We start from the raw sequence: 27,504 nt of genomic DNA on the forward strand, positions 1-27,504 counted from the left end.
ATGAATCGGGATTATGAATTATTATTTTTGAAACGATGGCATAGCCAGGAGGTGAAAGCAGGGTTTTACTCCTCTGCAAACAGGGAAGCGGGAGGCTGCATTCAGCCGTGCTGCTGGCCATGGCTCACGAGCTGTGTGCGATCCAGAACGTCCATTCGGTGCGTTGGAGACAGGAAGCGTGAACGGCAGCATCAGCAGATGGAGGTGCCCGATTTTTGCAGTTTCTCTGGAAATTCAGCGCTTGTCTGTCACCTCAACATAGCAGCAGTTCCTAAGCACAACAGCACGGAGGGGGCCAGAGGCTGGAAATTTCTGCAGTCAAATTTTCCATCGCTCTTCCTGTTGAGGAGTGATTTTACCTCCCCAGTCAGCATAGACAAGGCTGGGTCGTCAACACTGCGTAACTGCTGTCCCAGGAGGGAATACGGCTCATGCTGGTACTTTGGCGTTGTACCACCTGCTCTGTGGCCACCTGCTGAGATAAGATGGAGGAACAAATCTCTGAATCATGGGTCACTAATTTAGGCCATGGACTTTGACTTTCCGACCTGCAGGGCAGGTTGATTTCACTTACTTCTGTTGTCAAGATCTAGCTAAAGACAGTTAGAGAAGGAGAGAAGAGATCAGAAATTCCACTTGCAGCCTCTTGTAAGAGGGGATCTAACACAGAGAGCAGAAAAGGAGCAAGGAAATAATATATTCAGAAGGAATTTGTGTTCACAGACAGACCTGTAATCATCCAAACAAAGCAAAACTGAGCAAAGAAACAACATGTAATCGCTTTGTCTTTAACTGTTCTCTCCCTCTGTTTTCTACCTGCTCGCCAGAAATGTCAGGAGGAATGGAAAAACTTTCATCGATCCCTTCTTTGAACACCCCCACGGCCCCACACAGACACATACACTCACTCACTCTCAATTTTTACTAAGGGCTGAGAATATTTCCCCCCTCCTTTGTCTGGGAAGAAAGGGAGTAATCTTTCCAGAGAAGATGCATATTAGTAGCCCTATTCCTGTGATCATCTTTCCATCAGGACTGTACTGCTTCACCATCTGACAAGCTGTCCCTAAATATCCCAGTCAGATGTCTGTTTTTCCTTCACTTGGTGCTTTCACCAGGGAGGTTTTACCTCACCGTGCAGTTGCAAGGCAGGAGAAAGAATTGCTGGGAACCCTAACAGGGATGGAGGATGAGGGTCACCTACATCCTTTGTCTTTTTTTTTTTTTTTCCCCCATTCCCCCCCACCCCCAAAGGTGAGGGAGTTCTTTGTGGTCCTTTGTTTTCAGCTTCAGATCATGTTATGTGATTCTGCTCCTACACTGCTTTGCAAAAACTGCATCTGCCGAAGGGCACCAACTCTGTTTGGGGTCCCTTGTGCCAGGCAGTGTACAAACACCTACTAAGGAATGGCTTTGCCTAAGGAGCTTTAATTTAAAAAAGGCAAATGGAAGAATAATGGAAGAACGGAAAACTGAGACACATAGTATGATCTACCCTCATTCACACTGGGAAACTGATTCAGCCTAGTGGTTTCTCTAAAACATTGTCATTGCTGTTGGCTAAGAAATAAAGTAGAAGCCTACTTCAGAAAAGGAGGTATGTCAGGTATCAAAAAAGTCTGGTACTTACTGCTTCTGGTAGGTACACCAAGAATTGTAGATAGTATTGCAGGAGATTCAGGAGCACCTTTAATGTATTTCTAGCCTGTTCACCAGCATACTGTCTAAGAGGTTTAGGCTCTGCAACGCTATTAGCGTGACGAACTTCATGCACTAAAATCCACGGTGCCAAGGAGGCACCCCAGTTCCCTGAACATGGCTTTGTACCCCCAAATCAGGTTTACAGAAAAGACTGACCTGCGTGATGAACCACAAAAGTCAGCTGATCAGAAAGACTGAAAAAAGTTGTGTTTTAACATTTCCCTGCTATTTTGTACCCATTTCGTCTAGGTCTGGAATCAGATTCTTGAACCTCTGCAAAAAACAACAGAGCAAAAGTGTCTCTTTCCAAAGACAAAACCACAAACGATGAATAGAAGGTGGAAAGGGGTATGGCACAGTTGTGACATTCTCGTCATTTATTCTAGTTGTTAAAGCAATTCATTTTGGATGCAGAAGGCTTTTTCTCAGCCCAAGGAAACAAAAACCTACCTTGCAGTGAACGGTCCAGCTATTTGTTTATATGGGAAATGAAGACGGCCTCTCGTATTGAGGCTGTGCTGTTGGGAAGAAAGAGCTTGGCTGGGCTAAAGGCAGGAGAGCAATTCAGTACTCATTTCTGTCCCCTCAGCTGAAGATAGATCCTGGGAATGGGGAGACCTATATTAAAGGGGGCTGGGAGATGGTAGTTTGCTTTCTTTCCAGACTGTTGAATATAAAACTATCCTGATAATATGTATACAACTTCCTTCTAGTCCTCTTTCTTCTCGCAGCAGAAGTAGCTATATCCCAAGCAAAAACAATGTTTCATCCTGTCAGACTTGGGTGGAAAGGGGAGGGGAGGATAAAACATGAAAACAATTAAAAATGTTTATTTTTAATAGTGTCTGGCAGTAGTCAGAGTTTTCAAAACTATAAATAAACAAAGGTCGTAGTCAACGATGAGAAACATATGCCATACACATGTTTTTGAAAATGTAGATAAAGAAAACAGATAATGAATGGTACTATGTAGATGGCTCTTTACAGGGGACTCATCAAAACCACCATTACAATTTTCAATAGTATCAGAAAGCAGCTGCGTCCCTTGGTCCAGCGAAGAATGTAAAAATGAGGTGCCTGTATCCTGTTCCTTGCGTTACCACTGTCCTGCTGGATTTCATCTCCTTTTCCCCTTTTTTTTGGTTTGGGGACAGGACTCGCTGTGCCTGGAGAAGGCATGTGTATAGCACAGTGGGCCCCGATCCTTGTACCAGCCTGTAGCTGCTTCTGTAACAAGTGCAGGATTTAAAGAAATCTACTCATATGTGGAAAGTAGGAAGCTATGTTCAGTGACTAACCAATGCTAAAGCTCTGGCAAAGATGACAAAACCTAAATTTCTGGTGTTTGAAAGAAGATGAGGGCAACTTAAGGATCAACCCAGACCAGGAAGCTAATACAAACCACAGTGCATGGTCAGCAGCCCCTCTCTGTCGCCGGGGATGGGTGCAGGAATACGGCTCCAATTATCTGAGCTATTTATGTGCACTTGCTTTTGGCAATCTTGCTTTGGAATGCTGTTTGTAAAAGGTTTCATACTTTTCTATTAAGCTTCTTAAAGGGCCATTATGCGTTCACAAAAATCCATATCCATCTGGTGAGGAATGTTTCCTGACTCAATTAACACCGTATGCATACCAATTGCTGCCATTCTGGAGTGTGATTCAGTATTCCAAATGTGCTTGCATATTAAGAGAGGAGGTTAGGAAATAGAGTGGGAAAACAGTACATTTGACAAGAAAAAAAATAAAGAATAATAGCTTCTCAGTGATTCTCAGGAGCTAGAAGTCTTCATTCAAAAACCAGCCCTCACCAGCTTGTTTTGTGGTAGGTTTAGTGTCTGATACTAGTTAATACCTGTATGACACAGAGCTTTGCAAACGAGAAACAGAAATAATTTCAGTGATCTTTGCCAGTTATTTTATTTTCCTGAATATTATCCTTATTCAAGTAGTATATTTATGGGTTTTTAATCACAGATGTTTAAACTGGTTCTAATATTCTTTATCACACCATTTCAGAGAGCTTTAGAAGGATTTTTTTTGGTGAAATTGTTTTCACAGTAGGCTTTTTGGATATTAACATTTCTGAGTTTTAAGGCAACATCTACATTCTCAGCATCTAGTCCTGATACCATAAGACTCAGATGTAGGTGGGGCCCTTTAAAAGCGATAATGTTTTCATGAATCATCTATGCTATGCTTAACAGCAATTAAGATTTGCAAATACATATGCTTTTTATTTTTCATGCCTATAATACTACTTCTTTTAAGTGTTTTTTTTGGTTGACATTTGCTGCTGTTGCTGTACATAGTACTGTAGTTACACAGTACTTTCATTTGTTTTAACACTGAAGGTTTTCCTTTCTAAAAGTACCAAGATGAATGATATAAAAGGGCATAATGCTTCTTAAAAAACAGGGTGGCGACTAAAATATTATGGAGGGGATGGGTTACTCTTGATGTTTTTGTATGAGGAGAACAAGGGAACACACCAGTCCTCCAAAAATGCATAGAAAGTGTGAAAGCAAACTCAAGAACTACTGACAAATCTGAAAGACATTGGAAATAGAGGGAAGAAGGCATCCACCTGACAGAAGAGAAGGTCGGCTTCTAAACCACCTTTAAGTTGAGGACAAGAATCATTTGAGGAAAACATGAGCTCTCCAAAGGAACTTGAAAGAAATAGTATGTAATAGTGACTGACACAATTTCAAGTGCCTTGAAGTGGGAAATGAAATTAAAATGGAAATATGCAGGCAGAAAATAATAGATGCAACTTTCTGCTTGTAAGGCATGAGGGACAGAAAATCGTTTTGACAGAAAGAATTTAGAGAAAGATGGAAGCATGTTAGAATTTAGTTGGACTGAGGGATTGATATTAGTAGAACTGTTGCACAGCTGTTGGTGGTAATTGGATTTGTTGGCTTTTCATGTTAGGGCTTCTATCAATGGACTTTCTAATTTGGCCACAAAACACTAATCTACTTAAATCCTCTACAAAATTATTTCAAGCCATGGTATAGTTTATTTTTTAAAACTCTGTTCATGTATAAATAAGAGTTCTCATTTAGCCTTTGTCATTTGTTTTCCCTATGTTTTCAGCTGGCCATTTAAAACCAAATAAGTTAGTTCTTAGAACCACTAGCTAGGCATGAAATCTTCTCTATAATACTACTGTTGGCATTCAGATAGGATTCCACATAACTGAGTGACAAGGACAAAATGTAACAATCAATGCAACATTTTACTATCTTAAGCATCTATTGTATAATGAGATTCTTATTTTAATCATTGTCTTTCAGATTATAAATTGTTATCTTCCCTTTTCTGCTATAAGTGAATAAAACAGCAAGCAGTGAAATACAGGTTAGGTTAATATGTCATTTTAATTCACTGGATGCATGTTAGCAATTAACCCAGAAATTTGTCAAATATCCTTGCCGTTAAGTTGACTAATAAGGGAAATAACAGAGTAATAACTACTTTTATTTTGCACCATTCATATATTGTCACAAGATGGTACAGTCATACAAAACAGACATCGATAAACTGCCTTTAATTCATCGGAGGGTCAGCGAGATTGCTGGGGGGCCAGAGCACCTGATACGGGAGAGGGGAGAGAGCGGGGTTTTGTTCTGCCTGGAGAAGAGGAGGCAAAGGGAGGATCTTAATGCTATCTTCAATTATCTAATGGGTAGTTGAAGAGAAGATGGCAGCTAGACTTTTCTTCCAGAGGTACACAGCAAAAGAAAAAGAGGGAATAGATACAATTTGCAGCAAGGGAAATTATTTTAAAAGCTAAGGACAAAAAAATTCTTTGCAGCAAGGATGGCCAAACACTGGAGCGGGGCCCAGAGGCTGTGAAACCCCATCTGTATAATGATTCACAATGTCACTGGACAAGCCCTGAGCAACCAAATGTGCTTTTGAAGCTGGCACTGTTCTAATTGGGGTCTTGGACCAGGTGATGTCCAAAGCTCCCTTCTGACATAAATCATTCTGGCATTCTCTGACTGTGCTTCAAACCCAAACTCTATTAACCATGACTATAAAGTGTATTTAAAGGCCGTTAATGAAGTTGCACAAATAGGTATTGCTTTTACTATTTATGTCTATGACCATTGTCATCTTCCTGACCTTAGAATATGCACTTACAATTTTATGTCTCTTCTGCAGTGAAGAGAGTACCTAACCTGACACCTCTAGAAGCATGAAGGAGGGTATTAAGAGATCTTCACAATTCAGGAAGGTGTGGAAAAGACTCATTTGACCTTCTTTATGCAGGGAGATGACAGGGAGAAAACTGTTCTTGTATGACAGGAAAATAAAGCTTGAAATAGTGCTCTACCTGAAAAATACTCAATTTTTAGGGAGCTAGGTTTTTCTGTGTTTTCCTCTCCCTTTTTCTCTGATACAAGGCATGCTGGTAAGTCAGTCAGAATTCTCACGTGTCTTAGGAATGAACAACACTGAGAAGCACTGGCATGTGTACATCAACATCCAAAAATATGTTCTCCCAGTGCATCTTAAAACCATTTGCGAGAGAAAGAGGGTGGCTCTCCCAAAAGCCCCACATTCCTGCAGGAATAGATGCCTGGGTCTGGGGGACAGAAGGCAGCTGTAGTCCCCTCTGTACTTTCTGCTCTGCCTTCTGCAGGACAGCATTTTAATTTTCAGTGCAGTTTTGCAGTATGAACCTTACCCCGTGTGAGACCTCAGAAGGTACAAAATTAAAAAAAAGCTGCTTCTCCTTTGGCTGACCACGCAAAAGTGTTATTCTCCCGCTACTGTGCAAGTAAATAAAACAGCATGAAGAAATGAAGGGTAGAATGTTTAAAAATATGTGCCATTAATAGCATTTCTGAACAATTTCAATCTGTTTTCTGAGGCAGCCGAGGGACTTGGTAACAGTTGGAGTTGCATTTGGTGGTCATCAGAAATTTACACTGACATATACTCCCATGTAGGTATGATTTTTTTTTTTTGGGGGGGGGGAGTTTATATTATTTAGCAATAACTCTGAAGTATTCCTTGGAAAAAACTTGGCTCAGCTTTGAGAAACAGCTAACACTCTAGCTTTTTCCTCCAAATATTATTTATTTATTTCACTGTTGATAATTTTGTGATAGTTATTCTACTCCCCACTGATAGCTTATCATTATTTGTGTATAACTTTGCAGCTACATTCTCCTTTTCAAACAGAATTTTGCATTGGTCTCTGCTCTGCTACAGAACAAATAAAGTCACATTTTTTTCACAATAGGTGTCTAACTTCAAGGACCTCCTTCTTTCAATGAAAAGTTCAATGCAACTCTTTCGGAAACCTGTCACCCTGCAAGGACAGAAGCGGTCAAAACCATTTTGTTTTCAGGTACAACACTATATTTATAACTGTAAATATGGTGCAAAATATAAGGGGAGGGAAAACAATGCAATGATATTTGAGGGCTTCTTACATTATGATTTCTTAACATAAAAACAATACAGAGGTGTTTCTCATTGTGCTAATGCAGAAGAGCAGAGATGGAAAGCTTGTTTTGTCAGTTCTTTCTAACACAGCATTGTTCCCCCGGTGCACGATTGCCTGCTCTGATTACTCCTGTTCCGAATGACTCAGTTTCCGCATTTCCTTAAAAGATTACTCAGTCTGTGAAATAGGTTCAGGACCGTTTTGCCGGGAGTCTGTTTGCGCACTCAGTTTTATCCCATTAATTCTAGGGATTGGTAACAATTCTGAACAATTTTGCTTTTATTGTTTTATTATCTTTGTTTTGAAATCGCCAATGCCATATATGAGCTCTTTCTGGAACAGGACTATCCTATCTCTAATACTGACGTGTTAGTTCACTATGGGTGAAGCTAAAAATCATTGGGTTCTTTCTACATGAATGTTGTACTGCGTGCTTTTATCCACTCTGATTTTTCCTCTGTCACCTTTCAAATAATGTCTTTTCACAGAATTCCAAGTGTCCCAGTGGAAATCTGCTCTGGATTGTTTTTCTCCTAGTTACTCTACCTATCCTTTTTCTAGGCCAAATCTCTTCTAGGCTTGTTTTTTTAATCATTTCATTGCAAAGGCTTACAGACGTAACATGGTGTTATGTTGATGTGACGAGTAGCATGAGATACAGTCATGATGGGATAACGGTGTTGGGATACAGAGGCGCTGGAGGAAAAGGGGTGAATGATTCACTGTTCACTACTGTCAATAAAGGGTCAATGTTCAAGGAATTAGAGGGCTGATAGAGTGCCAACTTCTGCATAAGAAATAAAACAAAAGCCCTGATGGTTTGTGGTTATTAAAGTTTCCATGGCTCTCTTCCAACACTAACATACAATTTTGAAATCCTGACAAAATTCAAATTGACTTATTTACGTTCTGCCTCCCCATATTTCCTATTATTGTATAACACATGCTCGTTACTTAATTGCTGTGTAATGTCCTGTGATGCTAAGCAGGTGCTGCTGCTGTTTTGTGCTTGGGAAGATGATCTAAATGTAATGTAAACCTGTAGTTTAATGAATCACCTGTATCTCTAACTTCTGATTCCTTTCTATATCATCATCTTCGTTCAGGCTAATCCCGTTTTAGGATTATCTTCCTAAATTTATTCACATTCCTTTTTAACACTTACACGCTCAGCCACAGGATAAAATTTCCCTCTCTGTTCCCAAGTACTGTTGTAAGGTCATGGTGTATGCGTACACAGACAGACCTATTAAAAATCCTTAAGATTTTTGATGCACAGAAATAAAAACACAAAGGAAATAGCCACATATAAGTCATTTTCTTACTTCCCTGATCTAAGAAAATTTATCCTTCACTTCTATGATTTAATCAAATAACTAATTTAACTGTAAAGAAATTATTAAAATTAGGAAATATTTCATGTTTCAAGTGAATCTCTGGTCTTGCTTCTGTCTGCCAGGAAGTTAATCTGAGCAGGACCTGGCATTCTAGGACTCCTTAAGTGTTTCTTAAGTTCTTCTGGTTGGCTCTGTGGGGAAAAGGAGGAGACCAGGACACATCACATTCTGGTTGCTGACCAAACCAAAAGAGAAAACTGTAAGGAGACATATCCTGGAGTGTGTTCCTTCTAATATATGTGTGCAATAACCTTCAGTTAGATTTAAAAATATTTAAGAGAAATTGAAGGGTCCAAGGTCAACTATAAATTAAAAAATCCTCACTCAGTTCTATTTAACAGCACAGACACCTAAATTCTCCAAGTATCTTTGACTTTAATATGCACTATAAACTCATAATTCTCTTTTTGCACACACCAAAACCCGGCTAAGTAGCTCATGCCCTATCATATGCTATCTGCTGTGTAAGCGTCCAAAGGCACCCAAGCTGCAGGCACACAGTTTGCGTAAAACTGGCAGTTTTGGAACCCAAACATAATGCAATGTTGGCTGCTTTTCAAGTTGCAGTGCCACAACTTTTTTTCTTCTTATTTTACAAGGGAATCTGGGATTATACCGCCTTTCCAAGATATGGGAAATTCAGTTGTTTGTGTATCATGAGGAGGTTGAAGTTGTATCTTCCAAAGTCTGGGAAAATGGTTAGCTACCGCCAACATTTAATGTTCTGCTGTGCTGGCTGGTGTCAACTGAAGCAGCACCGAGCTTTGTAGGTGCCCAGGTCCTTTTTTCAACTGGACCTGTTTAGACTGTGAGATCTCAGGGCAGGAACCATCATCTGTGCTTGTAAATCATCATCCAAATTTTACTTTCTTCATATTTGAAGATGATGGTGGGGGGGGGGGGGATATGACTGAGATTTTTGCTGCTTTATTTGTAATAAAGCAAGAGGAAAAAAAGGATCAGATGCATTGGGAACTGGAGAGGAAACTCCTTATTTTTCACCTCTAATGTTACGAATAACAACTCCTTCTCTATCTTTACTGTAGGATTTGATAGATGGCTTCAATGTGACTCTAAACCTTCTTGTTCCTTAATAAAACAATATTCTTCAAAAACTTTCAGGATCAGTGAGTTAGAAAAAATGTTAAAATTCTGCTAGCATGTGTTTAGGGCTGAGTTTGACTGAAAAATTCCATTCCTTCTCAGCAAGGTTAACACTGAATGAAATCCATGCTACGTCTCAATAAATGTGTATTCTCCTCTTGTGCTTTCAAAAGCAGTATGGATGAGACAGAACTTTTCAAAGCTAAAAAAGCATTTGCAAATGTAAATGCTATGTAGGGTTTCTTTATGATAAAGAACAGCATGCAACCATTACAATGTTGAGTGGTCTCATGTAACACAGTCCATTTTGCTGTCTGCCAGTAAGCCTTACACAACTTTGCTTTTAAAAATAAAAGAACAGAGGTTGTAATATTTATGATTCTTTAAATCAACAACTGTACAGAAAAAGATTGTTCCTGAGAAAGTTCCTATTAGCCTGGAATTTCACAAGGGCACTAACCCTTCTATCACTTATTAATAAACTTAGTGCCTAAAGGCTCCAATTAGGTATTAGAACACAGTGATAATAGGCACTGTAAATGTGCAAGACAAATCTTCCCTAAGGGACTATAATACAATATTGTTTTAAAAAAACTAGTAATTTCTTTAAATAGCTTTACAGCCATGGTAGGCTTTTACTAACTCTGGCCTAGATCCTGCAATGGAAATGTGTGTTGTAAGTCTCCATTGAGTAAGAGAAGGCAAGCAACTTGCTCTTTTTGTAAAAGCCCATTAAAAATGTAAGTCCCTGTTACAAATTGGAATTTTTGTTCACTTTCGGCAAAAAAACAGGGTAGCTTGCAGTTGATGCTGAAAATCTGCCCTAAGAGTTACCGATCATATCACATAAAATACTATCGAGAACGCTCCCAAGCCATAGAGTGCCATAAATAACATACAAATCCAAGTAGAAAAGAAAGAAATCTGCTCGTTGACCTGGGTGATGAAGCAGTCTTTGACTACAGATCAAACCTTTGATTTAGGTCTTGTCCACAGCATTAGCTGAGGCGTCTGAAGTCAGCTAACTGCACGGACCCTTCCCAATGGCAGTGGCCGGCCAGCACAGAGCTGGCTGGAGGACTGTCCCGTCTCTTAGCCTACACTGACCTTTGCCCACGGCCTGAAGCTCCTTTCCCACCGCCATCGGTGCGAGCACACACGCTTCTCCGGGGCGGTAGGAAAGACGGCTATTTTCAAAACTAGATTCCCACCCCGTATAATTTTTCCAGCTCCTCATTTTCCAACCCGTGCCTAGGCTGGTCGCACCCGCTTTGCGCTGCAGCTCGTCCTCGGCGCATCCGTCTGTTTTTCCCCCCCGCTACCGGACACCCAACGCGGGCTGAAAGCACCGCGCTCCAGCGCAGGTAGCACCCGCGCAGGGGAACTCCCCGCGGCCGCGGCCCCGGTCCCCGGGGGGCGCGCCCGGTGGGTGGCGGGCGGCGGCGGGAGGAGGGGGCCCGCTGCGCGCCGCGGGGTCCGCCCAGCGCCGCCGCCGCACGGGCTGCGGCAGGAAAGGAGCGGCGGCTCCTCGGAGAAGGAGGAGGAGGAGGAGGAAGAAGGGGGGGGGTCCCTCCGAGCGGAGCCGGCCGCAGCGAGAGGCGCGGCGAGGCGGGGCGGGGTGGGCGCAGGAGGCGTGGAGGGGACCGCGGCGCCCGCGGAGCGGCGCGGAGCGGCGCGTGCCATGCGCGGCGCGGAGCGGCGGGCGCGGCAGCTGGCGGCTCGCTCGCTGGCTCAGCATGCGCGGGCTGTGCCGCCGCCTCTGCCTGGTGGCCGCCGTGCTGGGGCTGTGCGGGGGCAGCAGGAACTGCCCCGACCTCATCGTGGACCGCTGCCTCTGCGCCGCCGAGCGCGCCAAGGGGCCCGGCCGCCCGGCCCTCCGCATCAAAGTGGTCTGCAGCGGCGGCGACTTGGTGGAAACTTTGCAGCCCGCCGTGCTGCCCAACCGCACCGTGTCCCTGTGAGTACGGCCCGCGGGGCAGCGCGGCCGCGGGGCAGCGCGCACCTGGCGGCGGCCGCCCCGGGATTCGCCCCGCGGGAGGCGCTGGCGCGGGGCGGGGGGTGCCCGAAGGAGAGGGGTGGGGGGGACGCGCGGCCCGGGGCGCGGCGGGACCCCTCGGCGCGGCCGTGCCCGCCGCCGCCCCGACCGCCGCCGCAGGAGCAGGCAGAACCGCTCCGCGCAGATTATAACCCTGGCCCGGCTTTTCAAAAGTATGTGAGAGTTTGGGGTTTTTTTTTGTTCTCAGTTTGGAAACTCTTGCTGGCGTTTTGGTCGAGCTGGGGAAGCTGGGCTTACCCTGATGTAAATTGCATGCTGCTGTGTATGGTGGTTTGGAAAATGTCAGTGCTAGCAGAACTGATGGAGCTCGCTGGTGCACCTTTCCGCCGGCGACGGGATGGGCTCAAACTATCCGGGCAATAAATGAATGGTATCGGTAATGGTAAGCTGCCTTCTGGAGTTCTGTGTAATTAACTGGTTTTCCCCTTCTCGCTCCTCTCTTCTAAATAAAGTTTGGAATTTGACGTCTCCTTTCTTAACAAGAGTTTGTGTACAACCATTTGAAACGGCCAAATCTCCAGTGTCGTTCCGAGTTGTCTGGTCATTGAAAATGGCTCACGGTTTGGTGTTTTGCTCCCCCCCCCCCCCCCCCCCGCCAAGTGACTTGGAAATAGGTTATGATGTTTTGTTGCCTGTTGCACATACCTAAACTTGAATAAATGGTATGTATTGTAAGTAAAGTAGTAGAACTTTTTGTAACTGTATCATCAAGTGCAGGTGAAAGTAATGTCCCGGTAGTGGACCCAAGCAGTCCCTGCTGCAGTGGACCCAAGCAGTAATAGCTCTGGGACATTGACCCTTTAGATCATGCACATATCAACAGATCTTTTACTGTTGAATTTAGTTCTGTTGACAATTCCTGCTGTGAACATCTCCACTGTTCACTGCATTTTCTTTAAGTCAACACTTTTAGGAGACAACTGGTAAAGATAGTAATTTATAACATCTGGGGAGCTTGTGCTTGTAAATGTACAGATGTGCTGCGTACGCTTCAGTTCAGTTTGAGCTATAACTGTTGAGTGACTTGGTGCTGATTAGCTGTATGCTGATTATTCATTTGGGGAACTTTTTCGTGTTAATATACAAGATACAATAACTACACTTCCTGCTAAGTTTTAATAGGCTGGTTTAGAATAAAATTATTACATCAACATAAGTTTTGACCTAGGTGATAAATTCACTGCTACTTTTGTAGTTTACATAACGGGCTGTATAGTTATAGTTTGTACTCCCCCAAAAGTATAAAATCTCGACATCTTGGGCAGGCAGAAACTATTTTTTTCCATTGGTTAAAGCTCTGTAGAAACTCTCACACTCAGCATGTCTGCAAGGGTTTTTCTTCTTAAGCATTGATTTACAGTCTTATTTAGAGATTTTTTTTTTTAAGAAACTTCTTTCAACGAGGTAAGTACCAGTAGATGAATCCAGCTGACCATAAGATGAACAGAAGCATGTATTCACTGTAATGAAAAGAGATTGAATTGGAAACAGAAGTGAGAAAAGATCTACGGGGGAGGTGGTGCATTTGAAGTGGTAGGCGGAAGGATTTGCTCACTTACACATATGATTTAAGGCACCAGTAGCGAACTTGATACTATCACCCTAAACGTGCATTTCGGGCAACACTTGCTCATAATCATTAGAAAGATACGGTGTTAGTTTTTTAAACTTAATTACAAATAGCCATTGACCTGAGAGCTGATTAGCTGTCCTTAGTTGATATAAAACATACAAACCATTGTTTTTTGTTGTATTTCACGTGAACAAGTACAGCATCATGTATCACCTACGCTTACCCCTTTCCTCTTACAGTCTGTCTTCTCAAGTTTTTTTCTTCTCAATAAGTAAATTTAAGGCTAAATCTTGAAGGTAAAAAGGAAAAAAGTTTAAAATCTGTGTTAGGGGCATAATAATTTTCAGTAGCTGGAAAATACAGATGACAATTTGACTGAACGTGTCAAAGATTTTCCAGGAGAAACTGGTTTCAATGAATTAAATTACACTTGTGAGACTTGGCCAGCTGCAGAAAATAATGATAAAAAACTCAAACACTAGCGCTCTTACATTTGTTTTTGTAGCTGCATGGAAGACTTGGGCAAAAGAGAATATTCTAGTAGACACTGCCTGCTTCCATTCAGTTTTATGGGCCCACAGAGAGAAAGAGATCTTTAACATATGGAACATAACCTTTTGTATTGCTTTAACAATTAAGAAATATAGAGGTGAATAAAGGAACGTATATTCAGAGGCAGTATCACTGTAATAAACCAATGTAACAAACAGTTTGGGGGTTTTTGGGCAGATTAAGTAATTTCTCACATATATATTTATTATATAGGGATGCTGCTTCCCTAGTGCTGTTTTCTTTTGGAAGGAAAGATCGAAGCCAAACTCTTTTTAACTGTTCTGCAAAGATGACAGAGGAATTACCTCTGCTGTATCTCTTAAGCCATTAAGAGATGAAGCTGTGGATGTGTAACATTTCATTTACATGCTAGGTAATGTTGCTTATCAGCAAATTTAAGAAGTTATGGTTTGTTAGTTCAATGTTTTTTTCACCTAAGTGACCAGGGACCTTGGCTGAGTTTGACAATTCAGGCTCTTTATGGCGTATATGTACTAAAAGTATTGCTACTGAAAATACTTCTGACACAGTTGCACACAGTGACTACAAACTAGTGTGAAGTCACTGAAGAAATACTTATTCTTGTCAGGTTCGGACCAATTATTTCCAGCGTATGAGGTGGGGAAGTTTGCATAGTTTGAAATCATATGAACACTAGAGCTATTCAGTGCTGTCTGAATGCTCCCAATAATAAACAATCACACTAGATATAAAATCAAAATATAAGCTGATAAAGCAACTCTCCCCTCCTCTTTATTTTATATTAAAAACCATAACCAACAAAAAACCCGCTTGTTCTGGACTCTGTTTTACTGTATTTAGTATTTTACTGCTTTGGAAACGGGATTCAAGTGCTTGATGTGGACCAAAAGAAAAAACTTAGCTGTAGCTTCACAAAGTATTTGCATGTATCTTGTTAAAAGGAATTCTAGCTCTTACTGATTTGCAACATGCATTTCTGTGCCTTGTATATTGGGGCAGGGGTGGAGTAAGGGAGTTACTCCCCCCCCCCAAGAATACAGCTATTGAATCACTAATTTATGGGATCCACTCTCCCCACTTCGGTCTCGGTAGGTGTGGAAGTGTAGACCCAACAAGGAGGAGTCATATCCCTTCAGGATAATACAATTTTCTCAGTTTAGACTTTATAGCTGAATACTTGGGGATTCTTATATTGAATCCATTTTTCACTTTTTTTTTTTCAGTTGTGTGATTGGGTTTTTAAGTGTAACTCTAGAGAAAAAGATTATTTGCAATTTGCTTTCTCTTCTATGCTAATGGAAATTTTAGTTGTTAAACTTTTGACTGACTTGCTGAAATTTGGGCTATATGGAATAAGACAGTAAAAATTATGTTGCTGCTTTTTGCAATGTGAAAGTCCTACAGTTTGAAATTTCAGGAATTAGCAGATTAGATTCTCTTCTGAGTTATTCCATGTAAACTGGACAGTATATTGGTAGATTACTTACTTTCTGTACTTTTTTCTTCTGTCCAGTGGTGTTAAAAAGTTTAGTCTTTTAGTCTTAGAAGTTCTCGTTTCAATACATGTCTTGATATCACTGGGCAGAATACACTTTGAAGTTACAAATGCCATCAGTTTCTGATAGTAGTATCACGATTTTTTTTTCCTCCCTCAGTTCAAAAGGAAGACCAACATTTATACTGAAGGTTGTTATTTTTACAGATTTTACCCACAGATACACCTATGGAAATCTGCTGTTTTAACTGTCATGATAGAAGTGAAGAAAATTTAAGGTAGTGTATGGCTCATAGCAATTCCATATCATATAGGACTCTTCATATTTTTTTTATATCTATGCATTTCTTCTGACTTTGAATTGTAGGTTGTCTCAAATTACTCAGATTCTCAATTTCAGAGGGAGGCTACATGACTCCAGTGGTAATCCATAGCCATAATGTGTATGTAGGGGTTTTCATTTTCAAAGCACTTTGCAAATGTTAATTAGTCTTCTCAAAGCAGCATTGCCCCGCTTTTCTCTGTCCCGAAATTACTTTTATGTCACATTCATTTATGTCATGTCTACTGGAATTTATTCGAAGTTATTATATTACTGTATTTGTTTCATGTCCAGTCTTGTCTTTTACACTCCTATACTCTGTTTAGGATATATCAATATGGTTTATTTAATATAAGCATCTTGCTGTAAAAATAGATCACAAAAATGTTCTTTATGTCCCAAAGAGCTTAGAGTTTAAGCTAGCCAAAGCAAACAAAGCAGGAATTGAGGAAAGGATGAACAAAAAATATTATTTGGTAGTTTTATATCCCCATCTTAAAACTCACCTCTTTTTCTTTATTGCTATGAGATCTCACATAGCAATGTTAATGTGTAAATAACAGCGTTATTAGAGGAGGTAGGCTAATTCTCGTTATAAAGGTTTTCACAAACATTTTCATCTTGGTTAGCTTCCTGTGTTCACTCAAAGTGGCAGAAAAAAAGAATATAAAACAGGTTTCCTGCTCCATTATTTATGTGTGTATACATATTTATACATGCTTTCTCCAAAACTCTTAAAAAAAAAAAAAAAGCCAGTTTGTTGTTGTGGAGGAAACTCCTAACATAAAGCAAACTGGCATAAAATACACATAAAACTTGGAAGGTCTGGGACAGATGGTTGGGGAGAGCAAAATAAAGAAAAGAGAAAAACACTAGAAATGAAAAGTCTTTAGATATTAGTCTAATCTTCCTTGATATTTCATGTTATAGATTCAACTACAGTGGCCATAAAATGCCATAACTGAAAATATTTTATTATTAAAATACATTTATTTTTCTTTATATTATTTCTGATGAGGGAATATCTGCACCTGAATTCTCTTGTCTACTTGTCAATAGCAGGAAGTACTGTGACCACTTCCAAATTATGACTTTCTTTGGGTGAAAACTGATGCATTGGCATTACTGGAAATTTTAACATGAGAGGAGGGTGAAAAAAATCTGTTAAGGAAAATAGAGCTCTCTTTCTTTGCAAATAATGTCCAAAATACAATAAGGGCTGCTTTAATAGTTACCAGGTTAACTTTTTTAAAGTTACACAAATCATGCTGAAGTTTCTTTCTCTCTTTATTATTATTAATCTGTAAATGTCATAAGTTAAAACAGTGCCATATATCCTCCTGGTGCTTTTAAGTCCTCAGTGTAACTTGCTTTGAGGAAAGCAGTTTGTGCAAGAGAATGGGATGAGAATTTTTGGAAACAGATAAAATTATTTTACAGTATTGAACAGTTCATTAATCTGGTAATTTCATGTAGAAACCAAGTCCTTTTTTTGCTGCATACTGGGAAATTTGCAGTATTGTGATCTTACACTTAGTTTCATTCCAGAGGTCAAAATAAACTGGTGGGGATAGACAGGAGGATGGTAATGCATGTGGGAAGGGAGTTTTATCATATAAGTGTATATCTGATACCTATTGAGAGGTCCTAAATGAAGTTGGGGTTTTATGATATGGTATAATTTGTCATTTGGATAGCTACTGACCTTGTTTGCCTTAAGCAGGAGGAGATTCAGTATATGTCACTGGCTCTTTTTTTTCGTTTTTTTTTTTTTTTTTTTGTAGGTTGGCCTAATATTCATAAAACCTCTTTAATTTTAACTTCCAGAAGATACGTGCAACCGAAATTTGTTTCTGAAGTGTAGGTATTCTCATCTGTTGCAGTGAGGTAGCGGCCAGGGAGAAGGTGATTTCTGTATGTCAAATTTGCCTTTATAGGAAGCTGCATGAGTTGCTGCCCCTCAGGACCAAAGTACTGTCAGCCCTTAAAATGGACCGTTCTGTAAAGATTTGAAAATGTAGCTCTTCTTTTTTTTAGAAGGCGTACTGAAACGTTTTCTCAAAATAAATTTGTCTTTCCTTGTCCCCTTCTAAATATCCTGACAGCATTATAAGATGTGAGGTGAGGTGAAGAGGGGGGAGTGATGGAGTGGTGGGGAGAGAGGTGAAGAAGGGGAAAGGACTTCCTTAAAACAGGTCTGAATAGCCAGAAGGAAAGGGTATGAAGAATGTTATGAAAATGAAGCTCTAAAGGTTTAATATTATATACATTCTCCTTTTTCTGCATCTTCAGAGGTTTAAAATCACAAATCTTATTTAATTGTTTGATGCTGTTCAATAACAGGGCTGTATTAACCTCTGTTACTCTGGAAGCCCATTTATTCCTTTGCCATTAACACAGACCCAGAAGCTTTCTGGGCAGAAATAGCTAGAGTAGCACTGCTTTCTTGTGCAAAGTTTCTCCCTACTTGGGGCGCTCTGTCATCACAAATTTTGCAGCTGTTGGATCCAACCATGTTCCGGATAATCCATCCCTACTTCCCTCACTGCTGTCTTTTGTCCTGTTTTTATAATACAGAGCTGGCATAAATCGGAAAGTTAAAGGGCAGAGTATCGTTACTGAGGCAGAGGTTCTGCTCTAACAGCCAGTAGGAAACGTACATTCATGTATACGAAGCTTACGCACTTTGTGCACATCTGAGAGTCAGAGCTTTGTGCCAGCTTGGTTTTCACTACTTAATAGTATTTGTGCATGTTTTCAAGAATCACTAGTTATGCTATTTGACTTAGATTTTTGAAGAAAAATTGACTATTGATTTCTAAGCTTCCGCCCTTTCCATCTTCCTGATAGAATATCCAAACCCTCACAGCAGTAAAAGCATACAAAACATGAAAAGGTTGGGTATGTGCTTCTCTAATCAGCTATGATTAACTTCGATCAATCACAAGTTTGCTGTCTAGTTCTAGACTTCCCAAATATGATTTGGCTAAAAACTCTGTATTATTTATAATATTAACATTTTTTTCCATCTACTTTGGCAATTACGTAATACAGGGAACACACAGTTCAGGCTTGGTTCTTCTTTTTGTGGCAACATGCCATTCTTCACCCTTCTCTTAAAATCAGTTCCAACTGTGTTTTCGTGCCTGGGACTCATTTGGGAGTACTCTGAAGGTATGGTTAGTCATAAGAAAACTGCTTTTGCAGTTTCTATTATAGTCTTACAGACTTGTTGACAGTTTCTTTTCTTGTACTTAGTTGGATATAATCTTATCTGAACAGCAGTATGTCAAATGTATAAACTGTTCTGCCAATAAAGTAAGCACACAGTGGTTTATGGGTATTATGCTCATAGACCTATAAATCTTAGCAAAACCCTGAGATTTATTCCTAGATCGTATAGAATTTAGATTTGCTGATAGCTATGCGTAAGTAAGCAAATTCTTTTAAACTTGTATTTTAAGCTTTTCTTTGGCGAGTGGCTGTCTTCTGAAATAGCTATTCATCAAAATTCATGAAGGTATAAAGGCACTGGTGTGCATTTTCAGCATATATACTGTAGGCTTTGTATGACACAAAATGAAGATTTTCTATGTTATTAAGGTATCATTATGGTTTTCAAGTAACCTGATAAGTCAAGGCCTCCAAATTCCAAATTACGGACATTTATGATTCTCCTTGTTTATTGAAGAATTACTGTGATTTCTTCCTTCTAATAGCAATCAAGACGATGTCTCCCCATAAAACCCTTCTCTTTATGTTATGGGATAGACTGTCCCAGAGAGTGCATGGTTCATAGACAAAAGTATAAATTGGGAGGGTAAAGGTTTTGTGTGTACTGTAACTTGAGAAAAGAACAAACTACATCATAGAATGGAAAATAAGGTTAAAACTAGTAATAACCAAATCAGGCCTGGAAAATTTGAAGAAAAGCATAGATTTAATGAAAGAATTGAACACTTAACATTACTATATATTAGTAGTTCCCTTGGCAACAGTTATTTCAATATCTGCATTACAAATTAATGTGCATGGTATCAATTTCTTTGCGAGCAGAGGGGTGGAAGAAGAGCATAACCTGTTTGTGAGCAACTTTATTAATACAGTAGGTTTTATAGAAATTTCAGGGGAAGTATCCTGAAATGTTAGGAAAGGTTCCTCTAACAGAATGTAACAACCTGGCGCAACAGGAAACCTCCCAGCATTTAAGAGAGAGGGAGAAAAAAACAAACTTCATTACCAATTTTGAGGAATCAAATTTACCAGCACTCCTAAGTAACTGAAGTTTTACACATTAACATGTGTCTTATCAGGGGAGCTTTGCACACTAAGAAAAATGCTTAATTCTTTGTCTTCCTTGGGCCATCCTCTGTGCTTGGACCCATCTGCTGTTATTCCCAGAACCTTTTAATTCTGCACTTTCCTTTTTATTATTATTGTTGTTATTATTACATTGATACTTCTCCCCATTTTTTCTTCTCATCTGCATCTTATTTTTGTTCACTGCTTACGTGTACTGCAGACTTTATTGCAAGTGCATTTCTAAAAAGGGAAAAAAACCTGTCTCCCTCCTCATCAGCTCTGCTCTTGGTCCTCTGACATGCTCCACTTCTCTGCCAGCCTCTGCACTTTCAGCGCTGTGTGCTGCAGCTTCTGCTTTCAGCTCACGGTCTCCACCACTTCTTTAGTCTTACATGACTTTCCAATTCCTTCTCCTTTTCTAAAACCCTCCATTACGTCTTCCTTCATCACCTTTGATCCTTGACTCATTTTATCCTTCTCTTCTGAACTTACTGAGTGGAACTGAAATGAGTGAGGATATGGGTCCTCAGAGAGATCTGAATTGAGTCCTGGAGTTCAGTGGTGCCTGGAATTGGGGCCAGGCAGATGGAGTTGATCCTATTACACAACTTACAAACAAGAAAAACGTTTAAATCTGTAGCTCTGTCTCCTTACAGAGTTTATCATTAAAACTGCAGCCAGCAGAGTAGAGAAGTCTGAATGTGGATGTGTCAAGCAGTAATTTTATATTGACCCACCAAACATGTTGCTGATGATCAGAGGGAACAGTCACGATGATGAGATTTGTTTTGCATCCCCAGCATTGTGTATTGTTTAGAAGGGAAGAAGAAAAGCTTAATTTCCAGTTTTCTCTACACCTTTGTGACAACATTCAAACAATATTGCAACCATCCTTCCAAAACCGCAACATGTGTATAATGCAAATAATTATAGTGATAAAGATGAAATCTTAATGTGTGCTGTTATTATCATTGCAGTTCTTGAGCCAGAAAACTAAACTTTTCAATATGTAGGCAACTCTAAGCTTAAGGGACTGCATTCCTTTCTGCTGTGATATAGCTAGTATTATTCACATTTTAAGTTTATCATATAGCTCTATCTTAAACTATATCGAGTTAATGAACTGTTCTCAGCTATGGCTCTAGCAGTTGACATATCCAAACTAATTTTGCTAAAGCCACAATTTTCCATCCATGCTACATATGGGATGCAGGAAAGGAAACACAGTCAAAATGCACAAAACAAGAAAACAATACGTTATTCCCTCAGTAATGAATGTCATCATTATAAGGCTTTTGCGTTGGGCACACATTTTGTGAACTGTATTGTACCAACATTTCCATCATTAGACTATTTATTACTAGAGTCCAAGATGGAGTCACACATCATCTCATCTATAGCAAGGTCATTATCTGTAGAGGGAGAATGGTAAAACTTGGTCATACTATGCTTTGGGTAACTCTTCAAAGTATGATATCATGATTGTTTAAAGGAATTTGGATTACATGGTGCCCAGAAAACAGAGTCAAGCTGTGGGAGTTACAACACCAGCTATTCAGGTAGCAGTTAAACTGCTGGTGCATGTGAGAATAATATCTGTACTTAGTTTCTTTATGGGGAGTTTTTTCTCCGTGTTTAGTAACAGTAGGGTCTCAGAAAGTTAGCCTGCTCTTTCCCTTGGTTATATCATATAGGAGTCTTGTGGAGGGAAGTTCCATACTTTTTTCCTTTAATGTTGGGAGACTTCGGGTAAGAATGTAAATCCATCCAGTGCAAGCAGGAAGCCATCTTTAAGGTTGGTTTTGTTTCTGATGGTTATGCTTTCCTTTGCTTTCCTTTCCTTTCTTTACCAACAGCGCTGATAAGGTCACATTAAGGTCTTAGGATTTGAGGACCCGTTTTTTGTGGACCCTAAGTATACCTGAGGAAGAGCAGAGGAGGACAACATTTGAGATCTGACCATCAAAAAATGACATCAAGTCAATCATAGATGTTTGGTATTTATCTACTTGTATGATTTGACGTGTATTAAATGAATGCCAACTGCCGTTCATGTTAAACAAAGACTCGCCTGGCATATTTACTTGGTAGTCCTTATGGACGTATAGCAGATATTCTAGTCTTTAAACAGAAAAAGAAACAATGAGATTTGCAGAAAAAGGGAAAGTAATTTTTCTAACACTTTTCTTTGTCTTTCCCTTCTATAATAAAAGAATGAATAATGAAATTCCTAACACTTAAAATGTGGAACCCCCCCCCCCACATTAATGGCCATTTATTGTTGTACTGTTCATAATTCTCTCCACTTTCTGCACAATTACATGTTATAAATAACAATGTAAAGAGTCGACAATATAGATTGATGAAGCAAAAAATAACCATAAGAGCTAAATAAATGTAATAAATTCTAATCTTCTGCATTTAGAGCAAATGAAGTTACTACTTTAAAGTACTTCATGCTTATTGATTATCATTATAAACCTGTTTCTAATAAACTATTCTTTCTGAAACATTTCTCATTAATTAATTTGTGCCTATATTTAATAACTAGTCCATTAGCAAATTGGTCCATAAAATGGTCTTCATAACAATTTTACACAGTTAAACAGTAAATTGCTGACTACGACGACAACTTTTTTGAATAAATAATACAGCAGTATTGCTAATTGGACCAAATGACTTTAAATGAAAATATCCTCCGTATTTTTTCATGTATTGTTAATAAGACTAAGGGAGTTGGTTGCTTGAATCTCCCTGTAATGAAATGCTGTTTAAGTTTTTTTTTTCTGTAGGTACTTTTGAAGAATTCAGGTCAACTATTTGGTATCATTATTATGGCTACTTTACAAATGGAATACTTGGTTACCAAGCTATTTGGTAATGAAGAGGGATTAGATGCCAAGCCCCAGCTTGGAACAGATTAGAGCAAATAATTTTTTAATGCTAGCTTTCCAGCGTACTGCTTTAGCTGAGGCAGAGTGATTGTTTTAAACAAATAAAATCCCTCAAGTAATCCTTTATTAAATAGCACTGAAGTCAAGTTTGGTTTTTTTGTTTTTTCATTTTTTCTTTTCTCTGAAAGTAGCTGTCAAAATGGTGGTATTGAATTATATGTTGAGCCAGTGGTTCCATATGATTAGTTAGTCTATAAGGCTTTTTGGTTGGCTGGTGTTTCCTTTTTGAAATTGGAATAGTTAATAAGCTTCGGAAGAAGCTTTAGGCTGAAGAACTGGGGCAGCTGGGTTTCCCGTCTGTTTTTACTTGCTGCTTTGCTGTTTTGTATGAATTTTCAGTTATTAATATCGTTTTGGAATAATGTGAAAATATGATACATAGACCTTAAAAATGTTTATGGTTACACAGCTTTTCATTTTCTGCAGTCTGGACCATCATTAAAAATACAAGTAGCTGTCCTGGACTGGACCAAACAGCCATGATGTAGCCCAGTACCGTGTCTCCAGTTTAAAAGTGTTTAAAAGCAGGTGCCTAGGTAGAATAGCAGTGTGATGCTTCCCACAAGGATCTTCTAGTGTCCATCCCAACTCAGAGTTGTAGTTCCTGTGCATTTAATTTACCAAAATGGATTGGTTTTCCACAGCCCAGTCTGCCCCCCACCCCCAACCCCGTGCCAGCTCCCTGCATTTGGAGCATCCCGTAGCAAGAAGTACCACAGCTCGACTGCATGCTGGCAAGAAATGTCCACCTTTTGTTTATTTCTGTGTTTCAAGAGTTCAAAACTCTTTCTCATTTGTTTCAGCCAGAGCTGATGTGGTTATCAAACTCAGGAAGATGGACCAGATTCTGTCTTCAGTGGGAGAACCAATCTCTCTGCTTTTCTCTTGTTATCATTAGGCACTGTCAGTAAGCTGAAAGGCAAGGGAGTGATGAAATTTCAAGAAGTAAAATTAATTTATACTATTAATAGTATGCTTTCTTGTATGTAATCAACATTGTGTTTAACTTTATGAAAAGAGAGCAGTGATAAAATGTTTTTTATAACCAAAATCATTACATTTAACTCAATCCGGGGGGAAATGCATTGGTCTTCTAGGGGAAAAAAAAAAAAAGGAAGCTCTATTCCTGCTTATAACATTTTAGATTAATGAAAAAGGAATAAAAGCTTGAAGTCATCTTTCTCATTGGTTGGCCTAGTTTTCTCGTGGCAGATTGATAGATTTTCCTGCTTCCCTCTCTATTCCTGAACAATAAGTGCATCTTCAATTTTCCTTGTGTGTTGAGGCCAATATTTTGTGCTTCGTTTAGTTGTTGGCACTGTGGAAAGGAGAGAGGGAGAAGGTCTGACTGAGAGAAAAAACTATTAAATTGCAATAACAGCATGGCAGTGAAAAAAGGTTTTGGAGGAGGTAAAGGGCTTTAAAAGGTACAGGGTGCTGGTCGATTGGTTCTTTTAATTTTTTTTTTATCTGTTAAAAATAATTTTGATTGGTATTGATGCTGGCAATGTATTTGTTCAGAAAGACTACAGTATGGCTCTGCTGACTGATAGCCACTTTGCTTGAGTTAAGCTTCAGTTTTGTCTTTCTGTGTATTCTTTAGTTCACAGCTCTAAGCCTTATAACATGCTAATAGTAGTTTAATAGATTTTGTTACTTATTGAGTATGGATCACCATTCTATTCATCTGAGACTGGAAGAAAATGGGTAAAAGAAACTAGAAGTGGAAAAATTCGCATTTTGAGCTTGAATTTTTTGACTGCGGGGAAACAAAGGTAAAATTATTGACAGTGTTGTTTTAAATTGGTTTACTCTTTTTTAGCCGATCTAGAAGAAAACTTTTTGTAATGATCCCTCCTTGAGATGGTCTCTCCACATTATCTCTGCAGGACACGCATGAGGCTGATGCTCTGTGAACATCTATTGTTTTGTGTAGGCTGGCCACAAAACCTGTGTTTCATGCCTGTCTCTGGGCTTAGGGCAGGCTGCTATGCTTTCTCCTTTTATTTGTTACTTTGTTCTGCACCATTTTCCTGATTTCCTGCCATACTACTGTTTCTTTTTAATGTGTTTTTTTATGGGTGTGTTTGGTTTTGGTTTTTGTTTTTGTTTTTTTAACCTGTAAATTATGGGAGCCACCTTCCAGGAACTGACCAGCAAGAAAGTCCTCTACTTGAGCCTTTAGTAGGAAAGCCTTTGCCACTATTGACTATTCAGGGTGCCTAATGTCTGCCAGATTGACCCTGAAAGAGATGATTAGAGACAGAGTTATAAGATACTTACACCCCATCAACTGGATTGGTACTTCTTACAGTAGGGCAAAATGCTTAAAATTCAGATCACTTCTTCCCTTGTATCGATCTGTGTGCATGGTTTGAAGATTTACAGACCTCGCAGAGGAGACCCTGCCCAGTCGTCAGAGACGGATCTGCTCTGCCAAGCACTTTCTCCATGTCTGGAGGAAGGCGTCCATTGCTGACAGCCAGTCAGAGTTGAAGGCTGTCCTGCAGCCGCAGAGGATGCTGTGGGATGCTGATGGGTTCCCCAGCCCTGACTGAGTATGTGGTTATAGGGAAATGGCTGCTCACTTTGAGCTTGCAAGTGTTAGCTTCAAATAGTATTTTTTGTCTGGTTTTGCACTATATTGTAATAGAAGGTATTCCACATAAAAAGACATACTGGTCACTGAACAAGTAATGTTTTATTAAGGTTAGTTTGCCAGTGCTTAAAAGAATAATGAATGGGGGGCGGGGGTGAGAATATGAGTTGATGTCTTGAAGTTACGAATACTCCATTAGCTGTCCTAGTCTTTTCCTCCTCTACTTTTCTGTGATTTTCTGTGATTAAGAAGATGATTCCTATAAAATCAAGATAAAATTCAGTATTGATAAATACTAAGTGAAAAAGGGTGTGTGGAACATTTTAACTTTACTTATGCATTGATTGACTCTGAACTAGACACTTGTTATCTGCAGGAGTGATACTCTGGAGGTATGATACGCCATGTGAAAATGACAGCTCAGCAGTAGTCGACACGTGTAACAGAATGATAAATCTTGTTCCCACTGTGTAAGCCCACAGTAGTGCATCTGCATCTTGGACACTGTGTACAGTTCTGGTTCTTCCATGTCAAAAAGGGTATAACAGAGAAGAAAAGGTACTGAAATGTGCAGAGTTATGGAAAAGCTTGTGTGTGAGGAATGATGAATAGCTGAGGGATTTTCATCCTGAAAACCTCTATGGTATGTTAAAAGTGAATAGGGAAGGTTATTCACTCTTTTCCATAGTATAGGGCTGAGGAGGCAACAAATTATTGGATTGGAGTTTCATAAGAAATAAAAAGTAGGCTAGCTGCTGAGCTTCTTGCTGTAGTTTTTATATTCATGTGTCTTCTCTTGACCACTGTCAAAGACAGGACAGTGACTAAACAGACTCCTGTCTGACCCGCTCCTGATGACTTGTTGCTGTTCAGTATATTTATTCATGATCCAGATGGAAAATATAAAGTTCTCAGAAGACAGAGTCGAGGACAGAGGAATGATTACAGCCTGGGGCAGCTCTGTAGAGTAACTGGGATCACTTGGCGAGCGGGACTCAATAGATCAACATTCATTTTAACATGGCCAAAAACGCTGTCGTATATCCAGAACAAAGAAAGTAGTTTGCACTCACACGTTCCAGAGGACAGTTCCAAAATTGTGTCACTGAAAAGCAGTTAATTATAGTGGTGCATAATCAGTTAAACATCTGTTCCTGGTGTGATATAACTAAAAGTGCACTGATAATATCGCCTTGGATCCAAAAGCAGGGAATAAAAAGCAGAATTAAGGAGTAAGTATTACTTTCATTTGCTGCTACTGAGAAAAAGATGACTAGAAAAAGATGTTGTATTTTAAATTTTCAAGGATGATTTAAGAACTAGAAGATATGTGCTGTATCCTTAAATGTGTTCTCATAAATCTTTTACTTGTTTGAGGTTAAGAGGTTATTTGATCATGTCCCATAGGTGTGTACACAGAAAGAAGATATCTGATATCAAAGATAATTTAATTTGGAAAATAATGAGATACAGTCATTGAGAGCTCAAACCAAATGTATTCAGAATAAGAATGCCAGTGGAAATCTAAGTGAGAGTAATTAACCTTTGGAAGACATAGGAACTGTAATGGATACTTCATTCCTTCTTAAATTAAGACTGAATATTGTAAAAGCTCAACAAGAAGTTAGCGGCTTGACGTGGCTTTTACTGGGAGAGGTTCCTGGTTTACTGGGAGAGGCATTATGTGACATGATCACATTGGTCTCTTCTGGGCATTAAAATAAATGAACTGGTGAAAATCTACTTCTAGTATGTGTTCTCACATACTTAAATCATGGTTTTGGTAGTATTCAGGTAAGTGTTTTTGGGCGTGGATGTAGAACTATCAAGAGAATCTATGCAAGATTTCTATCTGTATGGGAGAAGCTGCCAAACTAGTATACTACTTGTAAAAATGTGACTCTCTTTTTTAGTACAGAAGTAGAATCATGGTAGTATCAAAATAATTTTGTTGACTGTACAGTAGTACACTGTGTATTTGGAAATACTCAACACTG

At 39.5% G+C, this 27,504-nt stretch overlaps 1 protein-coding gene across 1 annotated transcript in view; it reads left to right on the top strand.

Annotated features, from left to right (window-relative positions):
- Window positions 1-11,408: 11,408 nt before the first annotated feature.
- The window catches only part of LOC142410907 (adhesion G protein-coupled receptor A3-like), a 294,504-nt gene continuing 278,408 nt past the window's right edge, over window positions 11,409-27,504 (top strand). The window contains exon 1 of the mRNA XM_075504087.1: window positions 11,409-11,629. Coding sequence (XP_075360202.1) covers window positions 11,409-11,629 — 221 coding nt within the window. The remainder of the gene's footprint in view (window positions 11,630-27,504) is intronic.

Source organism: Mycteria americana, chromosome 6 (assembly GCF_035582795.1).
Source record: "Mycteria americana isolate JAX WOST 10 ecotype Jacksonville Zoo and Gardens chromosome 6, USCA_MyAme_1.0, whole genome shotgun sequence".
In the NCBI taxonomy this organism is placed as follows: Eukaryota; Metazoa; Chordata; class Aves; order Ciconiiformes; family Ciconiidae; genus Mycteria; species Mycteria americana.